At 40.7% G+C, this 20,951-nt stretch overlaps 1 protein-coding gene and 1 long non-coding RNA gene across 3 annotated transcripts; one reads left to right on the top strand and one right to left on the bottom strand.

Moving 5' to 3' along the window:
- Positions 1-418: 418 nt before the first annotated feature.
- On the bottom strand, positions 419-3,889 carry barhl2 (BarH-like homeobox 2). Of its 2 annotated transcripts, none has more exons than XM_020632421.2 (3): positions 3,005-3,889; positions 2,154-2,370; positions 419-1,075 (listed from the first exon to the last, which is right to left on the bottom strand). In XM_020632421.2, exons 1-3 carry the CDS (start codon positions 3,549-3,551, stop codon positions 763-765), a joined length of 1,077 nt encoding a protein of 358 aa, XP_020488077.1. In that variant the 5' UTR covers positions 3,552-3,889; the 3' UTR covers positions 419-762. The 2 variants fall into 2 exon arrangements, with proteins under 2 accessions (XP_020488077.1, XP_020488069.1); XM_020632413.2 differs by having other exon boundaries at positions 2,154-2,379; positions 3,005-3,887.
- Positions 3,890-4,056: 167 nt separating this feature from the next.
- LOC136179419 (uncharacterized) lies at positions 4,057-10,919 on the top strand. Its single transcript, XR_010666556.1, has 3 exons — positions 4,057-4,338; positions 5,090-5,158; positions 5,737-10,919. It is a non-coding gene; the product is annotated as an uncharacterized lncRNA (long non-coding RNA).
- Positions 10,920-20,951: the final 10,032 nt, after the last annotated feature.

Here is a 20,951-nt window from a genome sequence, read left to right as displayed (position 1 = left end):
GTGGTTAAGTTTGAAACTAAATCACTTTTTTTAATTTAATGTGGTCCCATAGAAAATAATGACGTTGATCCATTGATGTAAATAAAAATAAACCAGCCTTAAGAAATTATGCTCTGCGATTAAGTGGATTAGACACAACTACAATTATAGATTACTGTCCAAATACCTACACAGGTATTTATTGTAAAGCATATTTTTAATAAATTAAGGATGCAGAAAGCTGTGAAGTATTTGTATATAATACATTTTTGATTTATTTATGAAGCGAATCATCGAATAACCAGATTTCGATTAATACTCAGCATTTCATAAATTAACCTGTTGTTGTTTTTGTTGTTTTTGCAACGCTTCTTTCTAAAGTTTGCGTAAAAACTGAAATTTAAACTCGGGTTTGAATAGAAACGTTTAAACAATTGCATTAGTATCATTGCTTCTTTATTCATTCCGTTCTTCTCCATCTAATAAACTTTATAAGTTTATTTGCTAATGTAAGTGTATTTGTACAAAAGACAAACAAACAAACAATCAGACATGAGCAGTCCTGGAGTCTGTCTCGGCCCGGACAGAATCAGTCTTTATAGGACTGGGCTTTTAGGCTATCTGGGCCTATATTAAATAGCTCCTTTACTTCTGTAAAATGTCTTTAAATGTGTCTTTAGGGGGGGAGAGAAAAAGTCCTGCAATGTGGATCCGATGCAGTTACTCACATCACGTGTTCAACCAGGTATCTGGTCATCGTCTTTGCTCGTCTTTTTTCGTCTTTTATCGCTGATGCGGTGTGCCGGCCATGGGGTTAGAGAGGGGGTTTAGTGCCGGTTGCCCCCCTGGCCCAAGGCCATGAATGAGCACCCTCGGGACCAGAGGTCTCTGGAGGCCGGGATGCGGTGTAGTAGGAGTCCGGTACATACTGCTGTACATGGCTGCGGCCGCCGCGGCTGCCGTCGTGCTGTCCACGGTGCCAAGCAGGCTCGGGTGGTAGAAATATGGCGACGGGAACATTCTCTGTAAGGCCGAGTAGTTTCCTGCTTCAGCCAGGAGCTCTAATCCCACCGCCGTTTGCCTCTTCCACTTCGTCCTGGATATCAGATCAAAATACAACAGATGAATTATTTAATCACAGAGCTCTCGCGTTAATTCCCCAAACGCCCCTTTAATTGGCACGCGGAGGTCTAATTATCGCGCGCACCAATTTACCGTTAGAGTTTAATTAGGCTAAGGACAAAATAAGAAATATGCACAGTCTGAGATATCTTCTGATGATGTGCTTTAACCCAAACTCTTCAAAGCAGACTTCTCTCAAACAGATTCACACTTCAATGAAGTACTGAATGACTCCTTCATTTTCATAAAGTTGAAATACACAAATCACAGGCTGGTTTTTTAACTGCGTGTGCTTTCTTTAAAAAACTCAAGAGCATCGTCAGCAACGTGCATTAACAACATGAGGTGCAAGGAAAAATTGTAAGTGACACCGAAATTAAACACGTGCAATAATTAAATGTTTTAATATGGAAAGTGGAGCTGTTGAAAATTAAAGCAGAATTCTTATAAGAATAAAATACATTTTCAGATTTCCTTTTTTCTACATGACATAAACGAGCCATGACTTTTTTTTAATTATATCTTTTATATTCGTCATATATTCAGTCTCAAGTGAGTCTAAATGAAACAAAAAATTAAGTTTAGAAATATTTTTTTCTTTTTTAAGGTACAAATGAAAATAAAAGAAAATACAAGTTTTGCATCTTTACATATAAACACACAAAAAGTTTACATTGAATACTAATTGTAAGGAGAAAAAAATATAGTGCAAAAATCAAAACCTTGTCAAAACACACCTCAGATACGTATTGAATTGCCTTTAAAACTTTGAAATAAATCAATAAAAATAGGAAGAAAAGTTCTGGCGTAATTTTGGTAGCGACTTTAATAATTTCACAGCGTCCATTAATAAGAAGCTGCTTCTAAAATGATGCAGGCAGCATGTTACTGTTCATCTTAATGCTGCTGACACAGATCAGTATTTTTTTTAAAAATAAAAATAAAAACATTCTGCTGTGTTGGACCTTTAGTGTGTTCAGTCTGTGCCTGTGTGTGAGTTTGTTGTGTCTGCAGTGAACGGCTCGGTCAGTGGTGGGTCTCAGGTTTCTTACCGTCTGTTTTGGTACCAGGTCTTGACTTGTGTGTCTGTCAGGTTGAGAGCCGCGGCCAGGTCCATGCGGTCCTGCACGCTGAGGTATTTCTGTCGCTCGAAGCTCCTCTCCAGCTGGTTGAGTTGGTGGTCGGTGAAAGCTGTCCGTGCTTTACGAGGCTTTTTCGTGCGCATCGGAGGACTGTCTCTGCTGCTCGAGATCTCTCGGTCTCCCTCTTCTAAAGACCCTAAAACATAAACATGATTAGTCATAAGGCCTGCTAGAAAATATCTTCACATGCTGTCAATAATCTAGGTTTTTTATATGTCTACAGGACACGAATACAACACCCACATGCCTAAAGAAAAACTACACAAACTCCCGCAGTAGACTTATTCTAGCTCACACGTGTGCTGCAGAAGTGAAGCGATACAAATAAATGTGTGAATTTGTCACTTGAAGATTTTTCTTTTTTTGCTTCTTTTCCTTAAGAAAACGAGAAATCAATATGTCAATCCATCTCTATTTGTAGCTGTGTTTCAGTACTCCATGATCCCCCCTCCAGGAAGAACAATAATCTCTCTAATTGACCCACTAGGGAGGCCTCGCGCACAGGGAAAATCACCAGGCTTACATCTGTTTTCACATCTATTAGACTAATAAAGGAGGCTGAGATTTAGACAAAGAATCAAACATAACATGATGATGTTGGTTTTATTATTTTTTACTGTATTATTTTCTATATTAGTCTTCTTTTGGGTTAAAGTCTGCTCAATATTTGGTTTCAATGGCTACATTTTTTAAACCTTAAATAATTGATTTAAACTTATTATTTTAGCAATAGTATAATTATCTGAAATAAATGCTCTTACCGTTGCATTTCATTTCACTGTGTATATCGTCTCTTTTGTCCAACTTGCTTCTGTTTTCATCTTGTTCCAACTTGGGCCTGAAGCCGTCCGGAGCCGTGGCACTTTCTGGTTTTGGTGTGTGATGTGGTGAGGATACACTGGTGCTGTAAGGTGCGCAGGCTGCCAGTGGTTTACTGTCTCCTAAAATGTCTTTGATTAGAAACGAGGAGGTGGCAGTCCTCGGGGCGCAGCCGGCCCCGGCGAGCGGCTGCTGCGGCGACAGCGGCAAACCCTGCGCCTGGTTGTGGAGGTGGTGGTGATGCTGAAGGCTGTCCTGGACCAGATGCGAGTCGGCGGAGTGCTCCATGGTGACCGAGATGGGGGATGAGGGCGCCGTTCCCACAGTGTCTATCTCCGAGCATGGTGACGGGGTCGCCTGGCTCCTGAAATCCGCTGTCCTGCTGTCGCTGAGACGAAAGTCTCCGTTCATTAGCACGGGGTTACCAGAGTTTGACGCGCCGGATAAAATAGTGTCTATCCCAAAACTCGACCCGCTGGATGCTTCCATGTTAAGAAAGGAGAGAAGAAGCCTTCATAACAACAGTGACACGCTTCTCCTCAGATCACAAGAAAGTCAGAAAAATTAACTCGGAGGTAGAAAAACAATTAAAGAGTTGACAAATAAACCCAAGAGAGAAACAAAATCCACGTTTAAAAGCGGCTTACGCAGCCGGTGTATGGTCCAAGATGTTACATTCAGGGAAAATGCGGAAAAGCAAAGTGTGGGTCTGCGTAGTCCACGTCGCTTTTTGTGTTTGGATATTGAACTTTGTGTTAAAAGTTGAGGCGTATAGAGAGATATACATAGGGCTGACTCCTCGACATCAGGCTCCCCCTTTTTGCTGCTAATCGCTCCAGTGTTGCTCTACAATGACTTCCTATACTGACGTCACGGCCCACGGCGAGGGGGAATTAATATTTTCTCCTTTATAATAAACACTCGACGCCTTTTCTCTCCTCTCCCCCCCCCCACCTCCTCTCCACCTTCCTGCGCTGCCATTGGCTCACATTCTGACCGGCTCCGGCAGCTCACCAATCAGGGAGTTGTTTCTTTATCTAGACAGTTCAAGCCAACCATTGAATTGAGTTTAATTCTGGAAAAGCTCTTTTTTAAAAGCTGGGGGAAAAAACAGGCATGTGCTTTAAGGCCATGCTGTAAATAGTTTTCTATTAAATATCTGAGCTGAGGTAGAAAATACTGACAAAGTAAGGGAGAATGAAGAGAAAAAAGCTATGAATCATTTGGTTAAATAGAACTAAAAGGCTAAACTCACCGGTGGCTGTTCAGCACTATGGTAGGATAAATTATAAATACATTTTTTCCCCAATAATATAATCAAAATATTTGATCTTTTTACTACCCAACGTGTTAAACTTTCTAAAGTAAGATGTAAGTAACAGTTCAAAAAGGCTAAATTATAGAACTTTAATTTAGCCAAATTTCAGATGAGGTTTTGTTTTCATTTTTATTTGTAATGTAAAAATCCGTCCATGCTTCATGCTGAGCGCTCGTGGTGTCACGGTTATCATCTATCTCTCTGGATACATCCTCAGAGCCGCGAGGTCGCCAGATTTAGGCACGAGGAGAAGTGCTGGTGACTGTCATGACAGCGCATCTTGTTAATAACCATGTCATCTTAATTAGTAAAGTAATTATGAGGTGCTAATGAGCGTTCAAAGGTAGTAGGAAATTCAGCACTTTTTCCCCCTGACGTGGATTTGTGGGATATGGAGGAGAAAGTGCATCTGACAGAGGCTGTCTATGTGTGCACACTCTCTGCATCATGTGTGTGTGTGTGTGTGTGTGTTTTCAGGGGGAATGCCACTTCTCTCAGAGAAGGTGAACACACGCTCGTGCTCCACAGAGTTTTTTTCTGTTTCTTTGCGGACGTAACATTTTTTGCAGATTGATTTTTCGTCTTCACATCAGCCTCCGCACTTTTCCGGAATTTGAGGATGAATCATGCAGCGGGGCTAGCTTACTATTATTATTATTATTATTATTATTGTTCTATTTTTATTCTTCTTCCTCCTCCTCCTCCTCAGCAGGTTGACGAGGACCCTGGTGCTGATTATTGATGTAAAACGGATGAAGATTGTATCCCGGATTAGTAGGTTTGTTCATAGTTTATTGTTGTTGTTTTTTTTAAATTGCACGTATTCAAATATTGTATCAAATAATAAACGCAATGCTCCGTTTTTCTCCATTTGATTCTGTTAGTTTTTGCATGCAACGAATAGTAAATAAATGATTAGACTACTGTATTATTCTATAGCATACTGCAGTTTTCTTGCTTAGCCGATAAAAAAAATATATGTTTTGACTTTAACTCTTTTTGTCGGTTGATTTCTTTACATTTGTAAAGCTTTTCCAGAAATTAGAAATATTGAGTTATCATTAATAAGTCAAACGCTTTGAATAACCAACACACTGTAAATCAGCAGGTTAAAATAATCAACTTTTTTATATTTTAATTATACCATGTGCATAAATGATCACTTTTTTTGTGTCTTTATGTTTTCTTGAGAAAATTCAATTGCAAATGTTATTTTTAATTTCAATCCCCCCCACAATATAGTATCTTCTTTAATGCTTTAGTACTAAATTAAATCTGTATTGTTTTGTAGAATATTTTGAAATGTTAAAGTGAGTTTATTGTCAGAAAAGTGATTTTTTTTTTTTTATCTAACAGCGTGAATCAGTGCAGAGGACTCTTCATGGTCTGGGTTTCTCCAGCATTAGAAACATGCAGAGTTTGACCACCAGGCGGCGACAAAGAGAGGCCACTATGTGTACAGTCGGATCCGGAGCAAACGGAGGCCTCAGCCGCCCATTAATGAGCTGAATAACTCCACACTGCATCTTGATATGAAATGAATAGGGACTTAAGATAATTATCAACCTGCAGCCTCAGCCTCAAACAAAGTGACAGTTATAGAAACACATTGGAACAACAGAAAAACAACAGACAGGCTCTCCACAGTGGAAACCAATTAGAATATCCTGTCCACATATGATCAGGCCTTTTCTGAACCTTATTACCTTCAAATCGCTCACATCAGATCAAAAAGATGCTTAAACACGTCACTCAGTGTGCGCATCAACCGCAAACAGGAACAATCAATCGCTTTATTAGGTTTAAGGGCGCCGCAGGAGCAAATTGAACGCTACCAGTTCGAGTATCGTCTTATTGGCCTCAGCTGATGGTCGATGATGGGCCGCTGTAACTCTGGCTGGCACCATATTGATTCTCTGGCGGCTTTGCGTGTAAGCTGTCACTTCACCGCTGGCGACCTTTAGGTTGCACAGTTGCAGCGTTTACAACAGAGACACCCCGCATTTAGACTGTCAATCAGGGCGGGGAGGACGCGGGAGCGGCCGGACACGCGCACACAGAACAAGTGAGAGAGGTTTTTTTTTTTACAAGTTTGAAATAAAGAAACAACAAAAGAAAAACATGTAATAGCTGTAACCCTGTCTCTCCAATAAACCTCTGCTCTCTACGCGATACAGTAGTTGTATGAACCAGCCTTCATGAGCTCACATTAGAGGTTCATTTTTTTTAATTGCACGCGCGTCATGAATGCAATATCCAATCAGGAGAGGAGAGAGATTATTAAGGGATCTGGAGATTGGATATGACTAAATTATGAAAGCAGAACAATGTTTTTCTTATTGGTTCGTTTGCATGATTTTTGTTGTTATTAGCATCCAATTTTATTAACATAAAAAAATATGTTTTTAAACATAAACAATAGGATGCAATTGGTTTTAAATATTCAAGGGGCCAGAAAAGCAAGCAACGACAAAAGACAATTTTACCCCTAAATTCAATCTGAATCTTTACTGCTTTGAATTGAAATCATGAAGATTTTTACAAAGTATAAACAATACAGGATAACAGTGTCTAAATGAACAACATGTTGTTTGAAAAACATTTAAATGTACAGTTTCTGAATCATATACATGGTCAATGAACATATTTTTTTAAATTAAAAAATATATAAATATATAGGTAAATATATATATTAACAAAACAAGATTCAGCTCTAACTGGAGATCATGGCTTTTTAAAAATCTGCAAAATTCTGAAGAGATGTATCAAATCAAAAATGTCACATTTGAACGGGCTAATTGCGCTTTTGGGTTCCTAATTGCTAATGTCTGAAAATTGTCAGATCAGTGGCATGTGCAGGGTGACGCCTAATGTCTGACTGACCATCCCATTAAAACTGCTGTTGTCCTTGACAGATGGTCTGGGACTTACATTGATGAAAAGCTGCAAAAGGACACGCTGTCTGCCGGTATGTGTGAAGTCTCATCAAACCTGTATCACCCACATGTCTGTTTGCCCATCAGTGTTTAGAAAGTAAATTATGAAATAACATTTGCTAAAAGTCTGTGTGCTACATTTGTAGGAGTCATAACTTCCATCATGCACAGACCTCTGGATCATCCACAATCCTTAAAAACCCCAGAACCTTGTTGGTGCAAATCCTCCTGCTGCAATGAAAGCTTACTTCAAGTAAAGGGAAAAAAAGTGAAAATGAACCTGTGAGAAATATCTTCCTAAACTGCAAGAGCATTTTAACACCTGCACACAGAGGTCTGTGTGTGAAGAAGTATCTGGTTCAGGCAAATATCACACACTTTATCTTTTTGTGTGTTTGTGTCGTTCCCGAGAGGTCACGCCGCAAAGCCAAGAGAGAAATTATGATTGTAGAGGAGGAGAAGATGGATCAGGAGAGTAAACTGGGTGGTTACACGTCCAGCGTCTCTAATGGTCATCTATGTGACTCGTCAGCTGGAGATACTGGTCTAAAGAAGCACAGTGTATACAAAGAAATCATGCTCATAATATGTCTGGTTGCTGTGAAGCACTTAGGTTCATGAAAATGCTGTGAAATAAAATTCAGGGAGAGCATCGTCTTACGTCTATTTGTGACAACACCTTCACTGCTTTGTATTATTGAGAGTATATAAGAGACAAACTATAGAATAAACGTCTTCCTAAAATGTGATAAAGTTTTTCTCCCTTGAATAAAACTCAACTCATGGCGCTGTTCACTTTTAAATAGTGGCTTTCTTTCCTAACTGGAACTTTCTGGTTATATTAATGAAGCAGTTCTACAGCTACAAGTAAACAGTATAAGATCGACTTGTAAAGTCAGCACTTATACATTCCACCTCTTGTTTCACTGCCTGCCTCATCTCTAACAGGTTTGAAAGTGATCGGTGCTTTAACAAGTTTGACTTGCAGACATCTGTGTGACATTGATATTTTAACTATATTGCAATACTTAGTTCAACTCCAGTTGAATGAAGCTCAGGTGAAACAATCAGTCGAGTTTGAATCACCTCGCCAATAATTGGACGTTAATTTTAACTGCTGTTTGCTTTTCATTTAAAAGACAGATAACATCAAAATAAGAAGAGAAAGTCCTGGACTCAAAGCAGAAGTTATTCACTGTCGCCCTCAAGAAGAGGAAGATGTTTTTGAACAAGGTGGCTTACTCTTGATTCAATTCAAGACCCTTTAGGTAACACGTTACCTGCATAAAGCATGGAAAGTAAAAAAAACACAACATAAATGGTTTATAAGAGAGGAAGTTAGGAGCAGAATCAGTGACGTTTTAAGTTTGTATTAACAATCAGTCATAACTTTAATTTGACTACGTTTAAATTAGACCTGCAAGATAATGAGAAAAAATTGCGATGTGTGAAAACGTTGTTCAATATTGTGATGAATGGCGATAAATAAATGTTATAGTGTGTTCAGTATCTATAACTCACAGTTTTCATGTATATCTCTTATTCTTTTATGTTTTAACTACTAGAGCCTGACCGATAAATTCGCCTGCCAATAATATTGGCCGATATTTGCAAATCGTGACTATTGTTATCGGCTCATTTTATCTCTGATATGCCGATATAACTAGGTTTATTCAATGTAAGTTTATTAATTATTTTTCAATAATTTCTATTGACAATTGTTCATTTCTAAGTTAAAATGAGCGTTTCAGTGCACTTTGTTATTCTGGTCAATAAAGGCTTTCGTTCAACTGTAAAAAAAAAAAAATATTGTCTTAATTATAAATATTTTTGACAACTCAATCAATGTGTGTGTATACCTATATCTATCCAACTATCTATCCATAAAGACTGAAGATAGATCTAAGAAAAATATCGCCTTATATCGACATCGTACATTTCTCTCTCGCTCTACAATCAGCCCCAAAAATCCCATATCGGTCGGGCCCTATAGTTTTAACATTTATTGTCATGTCTCTTCCTTATCCTAAATACAAAACAAAAGGCTGTTTAGTTTTCACCACTCAATTGGCACCAATTAACCTGGGGCTTAATATGAAAGCTAGTTTAAGCGTCAACTAATGGAAATTATGTCCAGTTTTCCATCCAATACTTAAAAATGTTTTTTAACCTTTCTTTAACCAGGTTGGTCCCGTTGAGATCAAGAACCTCTTTTTCCAATGGAGACCAGACCAAGACATTCACAGCAAAAACATAAAGTTACAGACGGAGACACAAGCGGAAACAAAGTTGTTTTTTATGCTGCGTGAGAAGACATTACTCTTTTGCGAATAATTGTGCAGCCGTAGTTTAAATGCATCTGTAAGTAAAACTGATAACAAGCTTTTAGACAGCTTTCTTAACCACTTTTCTACAAACTAAATTAAATGTTGGTCACTTTAGCGGTCTTTTTACACACACAAAAAAACTCTTTTTAATTTGTCACAGAACTTTCAGTCACAGCCAATGACCTGCATCCGTTTTTGGTCAGTTGTCATGGAGACAAAATAAGTTTTCATAAACATAGTGATCACAAAAAAAAAAAAAAATCTGCTTCAGTAATTAAAGAAAGAGATAATAGTACCAGTGCTTTATAATAACTTCTAATCATAAATATAATGAAATGTGAACAGATGTTATATTTAATACAGCTGTTTTACATCATTAGATTAGATATTTGTATATCCAGAGATGCTTCACTGTTTAAAATACACCAATAACCCTTTCATAGGACCCTTTGAATGATTATAATCACATTATAGAGTGTAATGTTATGAATGCTGAAGTTTAGTTTGCGTACTCATTAATACTGACTGCACTAGCAAACTATTGATTTGACTCGCCCTGGTTATTCCGCTCGCCGTTACAATTATCCAACTGTAATTTGCATCTGTGAATCCAATTTAGTTGTTCAGACGGTCAATAACAAACAGAGCACGTGACTGTCTGCCAGTGAGCCCAGCAGCTGATGGCACATCCCAGTTTGTAGTTTTCATAAGCTTTTCAAAGTGTGAGCGTGTTTAGTTGTACAATCAGTGTGCTGGATATTAAGAGAGTTTGAGGAGGCGGAGGAGGTAATTCACACCAATTACTCTCTTTTACAGGCATATTAGGGATCAGATTACACATGCAGGACGACACACTTCTCCTCTGGCAAATGGAGAACATTTTTCATTTCCGTGTGATGTGGAGGGGGGGGGGGGGGGGGGGAGTAGATGACTTGATGATGGGAACCAAATTTCAGTGCAAAATTACATCCTGGGAGTTTTGGAATTAAAGGTTGCAGTGTGAGAGCCAAGTGACATTTAGGATGGACAGAATGTACCTTATTCCAACCTCTAAACGTAATTTCCAAACGTCATTTCTACTCGAGCTGTAATGAAACATTTGACATTCAAGTTCAATTTGAAGTGCAGGTTAGTGTTATTATACCCTGTGCAATTCTAGATCTGATAAAACAGGAAGGAGATCTACTGTTCGTGCATCTAGGGTTTGCACATTTCTAGTCTGCCTTCCAAATAAAAGACTAAAATTCTGTATTGTGAGAGTGTTTTTGTGCGTGTTGTCAATGTGTCAGACAAAGCTTTTTGCTGCCACGACAAATATTCAAGGAACGTCTCTGTTTCCGCTCCTACTGTCTGAGGTAGGTAAAACACATTGATTTGAGTGTGCTCCAAACGCAGACTGGCCCTGACAAGGTTGTTATAACAGTCAGAGGGGTCTATACAATCACTTAATTACCAAAGCTGTCAGTCAAAGAGGGTCGCTGCTGGCTCCGTCCATGGCTGCGAGCTGCGTTTCCACTAGCAGCCTCCCTGAGTGATTGATCCATGCTGATGGCATCGCAAAAATAATTACAAGTCGTCTCCTGATGTGTGATTCCGTACCACGTTCACGCTTCACGAAGGTAATCGGGGGGATCAGGAGGGGTCAGTGCCATTTCCGATTACCTGAAGTCCAAGCGAAAGGGTAAAACAATGCAAAGGGAGTGAGGCGAAGGAGAAAAAGGCGGAGGAGGAGGTGGAGGTGGGCTGAGGGATGGACATTAGGAATAGCCGTGTGCTGTGTGATTTTTTTTTTTTACCCACTCCCCAGAGCTAACAACAGCACATACTTTAACAGATTGATGGTGTCCAACACGAGGAGGGAGGGGGGGGGGGGGGGATGAAAATTCAAAACAATCAGAGGGTCATTAAGTTGATTGGCATCACAATTGTCAAGCTGTTGGAGGCTAAACGGGGAGGAGTGGAGCTCATTCACTAGAGGCTGCTTTCATCTCAGAGCAACATTTGGTGTCGGAAATCTGCCGGAAATCTGCTCATTTAGGTGTGGTTCTTAAATATCCACCAAGAACAGGATGTACTGAGAGGAAAACTTTGTACTGAAACTCAAAAACAGTTCAAACATAATCCCAAACCCCTACAACCTCTAACAAAAGATGACATTTACACCCTTGGAAGGATTTACTAAAATTCCCCTATAGGGAAAAAAGACTCTCTTTAAAAAATGGCAATGTGGTGAAATAAAAGAATTACATTTTCAAGACGACTTAAAACCGCTATGATAGAGCAAGTCAAGCTTCAAAATCCTGAAACGTCTTGATGCACACCTGAAGGCTTGCTTAATTTAGTCATGTTTTAAAGTTTGACTTCAATGAACAGCAAGTCACTTTAAAGGTTTATTTCTCCAGTAATGACTGCTATGAAATCTTTCAGGCTACTTTGGTTTTCAGGCTCTTTTTCTAAATAAAGGTGATTTGTAAGCATGTTTTGGGACGGACATATGATTAATGCATGAAAAAAACAATAAAAAAATAATAAAAATCAATCAATCAAATCCGATTGTCATATAAAAGAACAGAAATAGTAGTGTCAGAATCATTCATCTGTAAATCTACCTGTTTCCTTTTAAAAATGTGATTATCCCTGGCTTTACTTGCAGGCAAAGGGAGCCTGGATCACAAGAGGAGTCTTCCATATGTTTCCAGATGCATTCTGTGATTGTCTCTTATTCACAGTGTAAGCATTAACCATCATTAACCGTCTCCCTGGTCATGAAACAGAACAGCAGCAGAAGGACGTGCAGAGAAATGGTGTTACCCGTCCTTTAATATCTCACAGCACCCTCTTAAAAAAAGAAAACACACAAACAACTGAGTGTAAATTGTGAATCAAGAGAGTAAACAATGTACATATGGTTTGTGCACCTGAAGGGACCATGCCTTTCTCCTCATGTTATTGTGAGCAGGCAAGTGGAGGCCTGATGTCACTAATGAACCCTGCAAAATACGGCGGTGAATAATGAAACACAACATTGCATTTTGCAACAGAAGGAATAAAAGGTGAAATCATCAGCAAGCGAGGGAGGAAGGAGTGAAAGAAAGCAAGCAATGATTAAATGATCAAAAGCTGGCAGAGCGAGTCTCTGTGTCACTGCGAGGCACACTCATCTACCCACAAGTGAAAGTTAGGTTTCAAGCACAGTGTAATTATAGCTGGGGATGTCAGTTTGACATTAATGCAGCCAGCAGAAATTCCCTAATTGGCCTCAGAGGAGAAAGTGAACCAGAAAATATATTAACATTTTAAAAAAGCATATTTTGCCTAATCCTTTCACTTTCCAACAATATTTGAAGACCAAAATGCCCCAGGCATGAGAATTTAAATGAGCAATTTTGTTTTTGAAGGAAACGGCCAATGAGACAGAAAATAGACTAAAGGGAAATCATTAGTGTATGAGAGATCCTGACAGGCTCGCCTTGCTGACTGGCTGGCCTGTCACTAGGAGTCTGTGTTCTTCAGCTCCACGCTATGAGCTAAGCTGATAACATGAAAAGACCCATAAACGTGCAGCCAGAAGTCAAAGCCTATTATCTAGAAATTCAAATGCGGGGGTGAGGATGTGAAAAAAAAATCTGGGAGGGGGAGGCCCAGCTCTCCCTGTCTCCTGTAGGGGAAAAGTAGCCAGATCCAGAGATCTTGTAATAGGCCCTGTTATCCGACACAAACGTGTGGCAGCAGCGCTGCCAGGAAATATTGCAACAAATCATAACATCACTCAAAAAGGGAAAGATAAAAGCGGAGAGAACATGGATGGCAACAAACTGCTTAAAGTTAGAGAGAGATGCAATGTCACATGTGCCCAGGCTGATGTGATATGACCGTATCAGAGAAACACAGCTAAGTGCAGTCAGGAGACGTTAGCCCGCTCCCCCGGTGATGAAGCAGCTGAGGCAAGCATCGCCCCTGGCGTGGGACTGCAGGGCAAACTGCTCAGGCTGCAGAGCCTTGCCCTTTTGAAACAAAACAGAGAGGAATGGCCAGGGGAAGCTGGCCGGCCTCAGCAAAAGGGGGCCAGGTTTATTTCCTGCAGCAATGAAAAGAAAAAAGAATGATTGAGAAGACAGAGCAAAGTGAGAACAACAACAGATCTCAGAGCTGGCGTCTCTTTTTGTGCGACAACAAAGGGCATATGATATTCCAGCCTGCTTTACAGCTGGCTGGTCAGAGGTTTCTTCTGGCACCTCGCTATCCTCCGCCTTTATTCTGCTCACAATCATACAAGGACGACTTGCTGAGGAGTAAGGATTTGATTTTTTTTTCTATTAGGCTGTTACCCTGAACACAGCAATTTAATCAGGCCCTTTGATAAACATTTGACACAAAGCAGTGGGCTTCTGTCTCTGCTGCCTACAGCCCAGGGCAAGAGATTGAGACTGACGAATTTTCATCCACAATTTTCTCTATTTTAACTCCACCTGTCAAATAGTATGCCAGTCAGAGTGACACAAAGATGGGGGAAATCAAAGCCTCTCTCATCTTAGAGGAACACAGACGTGCAGAGGGCTGCAAGTTTAACAAGGATTACAACAGCACACAGACAATGAACTCGTGCAGATCAGTTCACAAAAAAAACTAAGATTTTCTGCATGCATTATGAATGAATATAAACAGTGACATAATGTTAATCACCAATCAACAGCCAGCTCATCGTGTATTCACAAGAAGATGGAAGCACAATCATCTCCTTGAGCAAAATATCAAAAACATCCCACACCCCTCCCTGCCTGAGATACCTCCTCACTATCAACCCCAATCCTCCCACTTCTCAACAGTCATTTGCAACAAACATCTAACTAGAGGAAACTACAAACTACAAACCATTTGACCCTGCAGCACAGAGTATGGAGCGGCCCTTCCTCGCCCAATGGAAGCAGGTTCAGGTCACCCGGGTCAACACCTTCTTTACTGAGCCTACAGCAGGATGGAAGCCTCAGACTCGTGCAAACAGCAGGGGACTTAACATGGCCTGAGAGCTTTGTAGACCCGCAGCAACACTCCCCAGAGAGCGTGCAGGAAATGTGCGCTGGCTACAAGAATGCTACACAAGCAGCAAATCTAAACGCAAAATGTGATTATCTATTCATTAACTCCTATAATTGAGGTGAACGGCGCTAGTTACCAGACTGTCATAGAGGCTGATGTTATTTGGCCCTCTGGTAGCAGCAACATAGAGAAGCAAAAACACAACAACATACAGCATTCCAGAGGCATGGGAATAAATGATATGACCTCTGGCTATAGCATGGCCTTCATATCTAAATCCCTACCTGACCAGCAAGAATCATCCGCCTTTATTCATTCTTCCTGCATACCAAGTACAGCCCGCACTGAATCTCCACCAATCTTTTGATTCCTTTCAATCAGTTTCAAGGACTGTAAACAATGGAGCCGCGGATGTGATAGGAAGGGAAATCTACCTCGGCTCAATTAAGGAGCTGCCCTGCGGCCTCCCGCGGCCCTGAGAGATAGGAGCTATAATTAGAAGAGGGCAGTTAACTTGCAGACATTATTGATGATCCGCTCCTGACACCTCCCTCATGTTAGCATTAGCATTTTCCCTGAGCTGGGGCTCATGTCAGGAGAGGCTGGTCTCTCAGAGTCCGTGTCAGCAGGGGGGCCGTAGATGAGCTACACAGCGAGGCCACTTTATGGCTGCAGAGAGGGAGAGAAGAAGAGAGGGAGAGCGAGAGACACCCGGGCCCTCCTTCAGGCCCCTCTCGGCGCTCGTCCACCTGATGGGAACACGGAGACTTGGCTGTTCTCCGCCTCATCAATACAGCAGGGCTCTTTTGTCAGTAATTTGCAATAAGTGTCCGCGCCACATCTTAAGGGACCTGGAAATCATTACTGGCTGAGGCCCTGCTCTGCTACTAATTGGATGCGTTGGGCCTTATCAACTGAGGATTTTCCGAGACCTTTGACAGATACCAGTTCGAAAATCATTGTTCAGTTGTCAATTTAAGAGACCGTTAAAAGAGCTTATTTTAATTTTAATTGGAACTTCCTTCTGCCTTCACAGTGTGCTGCAAGGATTAAAAATGAGCTCTGTGTGTGTGTGAGTTCGTGCTCCCTCAGAAAAAGAGGGAAAGTATGCAGGTCAAATTGACGGGTAACAGTTAGCGTACCAATGAAGACAGCAAGCACACACACACATTTAGTTTACACGAATCCCCCAGCTTTCCTGGGACTTCATCATCAACATCAAATAAGTCGGAATCTGAGCTGCAAAGCTCCCAATTAAGCAAAAACCGCATCCGCTTAAGATGTTTGTTGGGCGAGTGTGCTGGGACCATCATCGATCACCTCGGTAAACTGACCGGCTGATAGCGCTGCCCTAACATATTTATGTGCTGCACTCTCTCAATGACCCTGAACTGGAACGCTTGCTCGGCTTTAATAAGGCCTGAGAAGGCTCGGCCCTGACTATGCATGCAGCTGCACGGGGAGGGGTGGGGGCTGCGAATGCTGGCAGATGCGGCAAAAAGCTAATATGCGTAAACGGGCGTAGTGGTCGAATGAGCCGCTGACGGTGACATGGCCACCCAGGAGCACAGGGCGCAAGGCTGAGGGCGAGGGGACAAGGCTTGGCAACGAAAGGGAATGGAATCGTTTTGACACCGCTGATAACTTAAAACGCCAGTGATCCTTTTTTTTCAAACTGGCTCTGAGGGACGCCAAATATCACCCCAACATACTGCCAATGGAAAACTTCTAAATGTAACACAATTCAAACAGTTGCAGGAAAACATGCAGGAAAACATGCACAAAAAAAGGCGTGTTTTTCTTCTTTTTTTTTAGTAAATAGAGCTGTCTTCTGATAATAAACCTGCATTAATGTTAATTCTACCATCCAGTATTTGCAGTATTAGAGGCTTAGAGCAGGAGAGCAGCTCTGTTCAGAGGGTAATAAGTGTCTAATTAAGGACTAGACAGGAGGGAAATTGCCAAGGTATAAAAGAGCTTTTTTTTTCTCTCCATCTCTCTCCTGCTTTTTCACAACCATGTCTCTGGGAGCCGGAGTTGTGTTTGCCGGCTGTTTTACTCGCTGTCAGAAAGGATTTGAGGCGAGGAGCCATCTAAGCATGCGTACGAGGGGATTCATTTGACCTCATTATACATCAATAAAGAAGGAAGCCGGTTTACTAAATATCACCATGCTGCCCGCACTTCATGTCAGATCATGCAGGAGTGTGCTAAAAAGATGATTCCAGAAACGTCTGGTGAACAGAGAGGAGGGAGAGGAGGGGATGGGAGGAAGAGAGGAGAGGAGGGAGGGGAAAGGGGGAGAGGATGAGGGAGAGTGGTGGTGGTGAGGGGGGAGGTAAGGGGGGGGGTTGAATCCTAACTAGCCAGGAGGGATTCTGACAAGCACAGAAAAAAAGCAGATACGCAAAGCCCTGTTTAAGAGCAGAGCAAGTGAAGAAAAAAGATTTATGCTTTTAATTAATGGCAATTAAACCATGCCTGTTGGGCTGGCCTATGGCAATTGTTCTCAGTAAAAAGGAGGCCGAGCTGGTGACAAGCATTTGAATCCACTAAGTTCTACCAGGGGAGCTGACACTGCAGGCATCAAACCTAAACTAAATCAATAAAAGAATTAAACTTTTATGAATTGCATTTTGACAAGTATCAGATAGCGCTAAGCTTTGATATTACGAATTCCTCCGAGGTGATGCAAACAAGGAGAGGCACACTTAGAGATCCAAACAATCAAAGGGTCTCGTTAGCGCGCGCTGTCAGATGCAGCAGTGCTTTTAATTACTACAAATTAATGTGACTCTCTCCACCTCTGCTGATTGGAATGATAATCAAGCTCGGCTCTGCGCGGGGAACATATGCAACCCTGCCAAAAATAATAAGGACACAAAGCAACAGACGCTCCTCGTTGCTTGTGTTTACAAGCCCAAAATGCTTGTTGCTTATTTTATCCTGCAGCCACATGCACACTAGCGCACACACGCTTGCACACATGCATATGCAATCATGCCCATGCTTTGCTAATTTGAAATGTATGTACATAAATGTACATAATGTGGTTTTTCCATTTGATTTTCCAATAACTCCAGCGAAGACATAAACAGACTTCAAGGTTGCTCATCATTTACTACTTCTGCTTCCCAAACACACATACACATTTTCAAGGCAAAAAAAAAAAGTAGCACTAAACTGAGCAATATGTGTTCAGACAAAAGTAGGCGTAACTCTGTCTTGTAGGGAAGCAAAGAAAAAGGGGAATAAACAGGAAGTGTTCAAAGCTGACATGACAGCTCAAATGTCCTGTCACTTAAATCTCTGTTCATTTCTGCACATATCACAAATCCAGAAACTCATCCAGCATCGCAGTGACATCATGCTCTCGAGCGCCAACAGGCTTTCTAAATGAGACTGAAAGCAGTAATTACCGCCCCCCCCCGCCCCCCCCCCAACGGACGCTAAATTGTTTACCATGAGACTGATCCGGCTCGCCAGTGCTGCTTACTCACCCAATTTTTCATCCTTAACGTGCAGATCTTTCATGGCATTCAGCGAAAACACCAGTAGCCGGGCATGCTGGAGCTCACACCAGTCTAATTTGCTCAGCACTTTATGTATTATTCATTATTATTCAATGCATTTTCAGAGTGATTTGCAAATTCTATCAGTATACTTAAGTTTACACACATAATACAAAATGTAAGATTTTATGTTTCCCTACAATCGCTTTAAGGGGAATACATTTTGCAAAAGTTGGCAATGTAAATTTAATGGCACAGATAAGTGGATGCTCTGCCTTGTGAACATTACTATGTGGAAATTATTTTTAGACAGTAAATGCCCAGCACAGCATTTGAAGGGAGACACACAAAGCGAGGCAGGGTAATGAACTGTGGTGGAAACATCTTCATTGTTTATTGGCAGGTGAGAGTTGTCGGTGCCACGGAGCATCAGCTGGCCTGCAGGTGTCTGCCCTTGTTGACGCTTCTTTAAGTGTAGCCTACATCATCTCATTCCCTTAATAAATTTGTCACAGAATCCACCTGGCTTTGGTGATCTCTGACCCCACCAGATCTGTGCACCCGTGAGGACCCGTATCGTGACCCTAATAGAGACCTGGAGAGCACAAAGCAGGGTTTTATCTACAGCTGAATGATAGGCCTGGATAAAAAGAAAAAAAAGTTTGTGATACATTTTTATGTATTGATGTGTATCGATTTTTATCACCATATAAGGTTGTCAACATTTCCAATACTTTGACACTTTTAAATACCACGTGTTTGCCAACTTATTTGTGCAATTTTGTAGACAGTGTGAAGGAGGTTGCATTTTTGGCAATTAAGAAATAACCCAATATTTGGTGTCTATAGTAGCTACATATATTTGCTGCCGTGGTAACAAACAGGTCTTGATATTGTTTGATTTTTAGTGATATCCTATTGAAGTTCAAAATTCTGGTATCATGACAACCCTATCGCCATAAGCTATAATAATAATGGTACCAGTTTGAGAAGTATCCCTGTAATGATGGGGCCTTTAGAAACCAGGGACTTCATTGGAAGCTTTAGAAAATAATTTATTAAGTTTTCTATCAAGCAATTTTGATCCTCTCCTCTTTTTTAAAAGTAAAAATAATAAAGAGGAGTAAAAACACTGAAGAAATCAGTTTCATGATAAGAATCAGTACAGGCAGCTAACATTAGCTTAGTTAGTCTCTAGTTGTTAGCGTGTTCTTTTGAGTTAGCATTGAGGTAGTGTTCTATCGTTAAGTTTTCAAAGAGAGACGAATTAACAGCAAATGTTTTCTCCTCTTCAAAACAAACAGACATAATAATAAAAACCAGTTAAAACACTGATGAAAGCAGTTTTTTTCAATGCTCTTAAACACTACTGCTAACAGTAGCTCATTAGCTCTCCTCGAGTAGCCTTAGCATTTATTTAGCCTAGGTTAGGACTCCTTCAGCACGCCAGATGTTCTGTTCCTCTGTCCAAAATAAAAAGACATCATTAAAACCATAAAAAAAAAAAACACCAAATAGCTACAGTCTTATTTAGTCTTTTCGAAACCTTTTAGCAAGAACAGGATGTGCGCGGGCTAGCAGAGCGGCTGCAAGTGTCAATACAGCTGAAATCTAGCTTCCATTTTAAAACAACAATTCTGACAACTAAATTTTACTTTCAAGGTGAACCTGCAACTGATTGTGCTATTTCAGATATATGAAAGGCAGTTTAATATATCCACATGGAGTTTGAGATTCAAGTCTATCATTATTATAAACCTAATTTATCCCAAATCTATGTTTTTATCGCCTGGCCTGGTGTATCACTCGGCAGAGCTGGAGAAACTGCAGCGATTTGACTAAAACAGAACCTGTCAGGGTCCCAGCGGCTGAGAAGATAACCTCTGCTCACCCGTCTCTTACTGAGGAACTTCGGAGGGACGGCTCCCGTTTCAGACTAATTCCTATGCAATTCTCACTCTCTGATCTCGAGTTAAAAGACAACGTCGACACTCTTAAGAGCACGCTCAACCCTTTTGTGCATAATATGCTTCAAATTCAGGTCATCTGTTGTATTTTTAATTTTTTGACAAAGTCTTCCACCTTTATGAAGAACAACGATGTAAGACAAAGGCATGAAGACGATGCTCTATGCTTACCCATTCTCACTGCCAGTGAGGCGTTTTAAAACCATGAAATGTGGTACGATGCAAATTAATTCAACAACATAAAGACAAAAACCTATAAAAATATATATCTTTAAAGACATACTGTGCAATATGTAATAAAGAATGTGTCGCATTATGTGTAACCTCTTTCTTTGGTTTTAATGCTTAGCATTTATATGCAGTTAGACCTCATTATGATAATTTGATATTTTGACTGGATGGCTAGAGGCAGGATTATAAGAGAAGTCTGTTTTAGAATGTTAATGTCTGCCTTTGAAACTAATGCATGTATTTATTGATTTTTCACCCTTAAATCTATCCTTCTTAAGTTGTCATGGTTTAGTTGGAGGAGGGGGAGGGGAAACAGGGTGTGAGTGTCTTTTTTAACAAAGTGGTCAGGCCCATACTGGGGAATGCAGGCGAAATCATTAACATGGAATCCCTCTCAATCGTGTGTCACGCCTCATCCTTTTTCTTTTCTTTTTACGCACATCTTCAATGTCACATTTCACAGATGTAGTATTAGCTACGAGGCGTCGGAGAAAAGCAGGAACGTGGTGGAGAAAAACCTGGCGGAGGAGAATCTGAGAGACAGATTAATGCCTCGCTGGT

The sequence above is a fragment of the Labrus bergylta genome, chromosome 6 (genome assembly GCF_963930695.1).
Source record: "Labrus bergylta chromosome 6, fLabBer1.1, whole genome shotgun sequence".
Classification (NCBI taxonomy): domain Eukaryota; kingdom Metazoa; phylum Chordata; class Actinopteri; order Labriformes; family Labridae; genus Labrus; species Labrus bergylta.
Note: the sequence above shows the minus strand (reverse complement) of the source record. Positions and strands in the feature narration are given on the sequence as shown.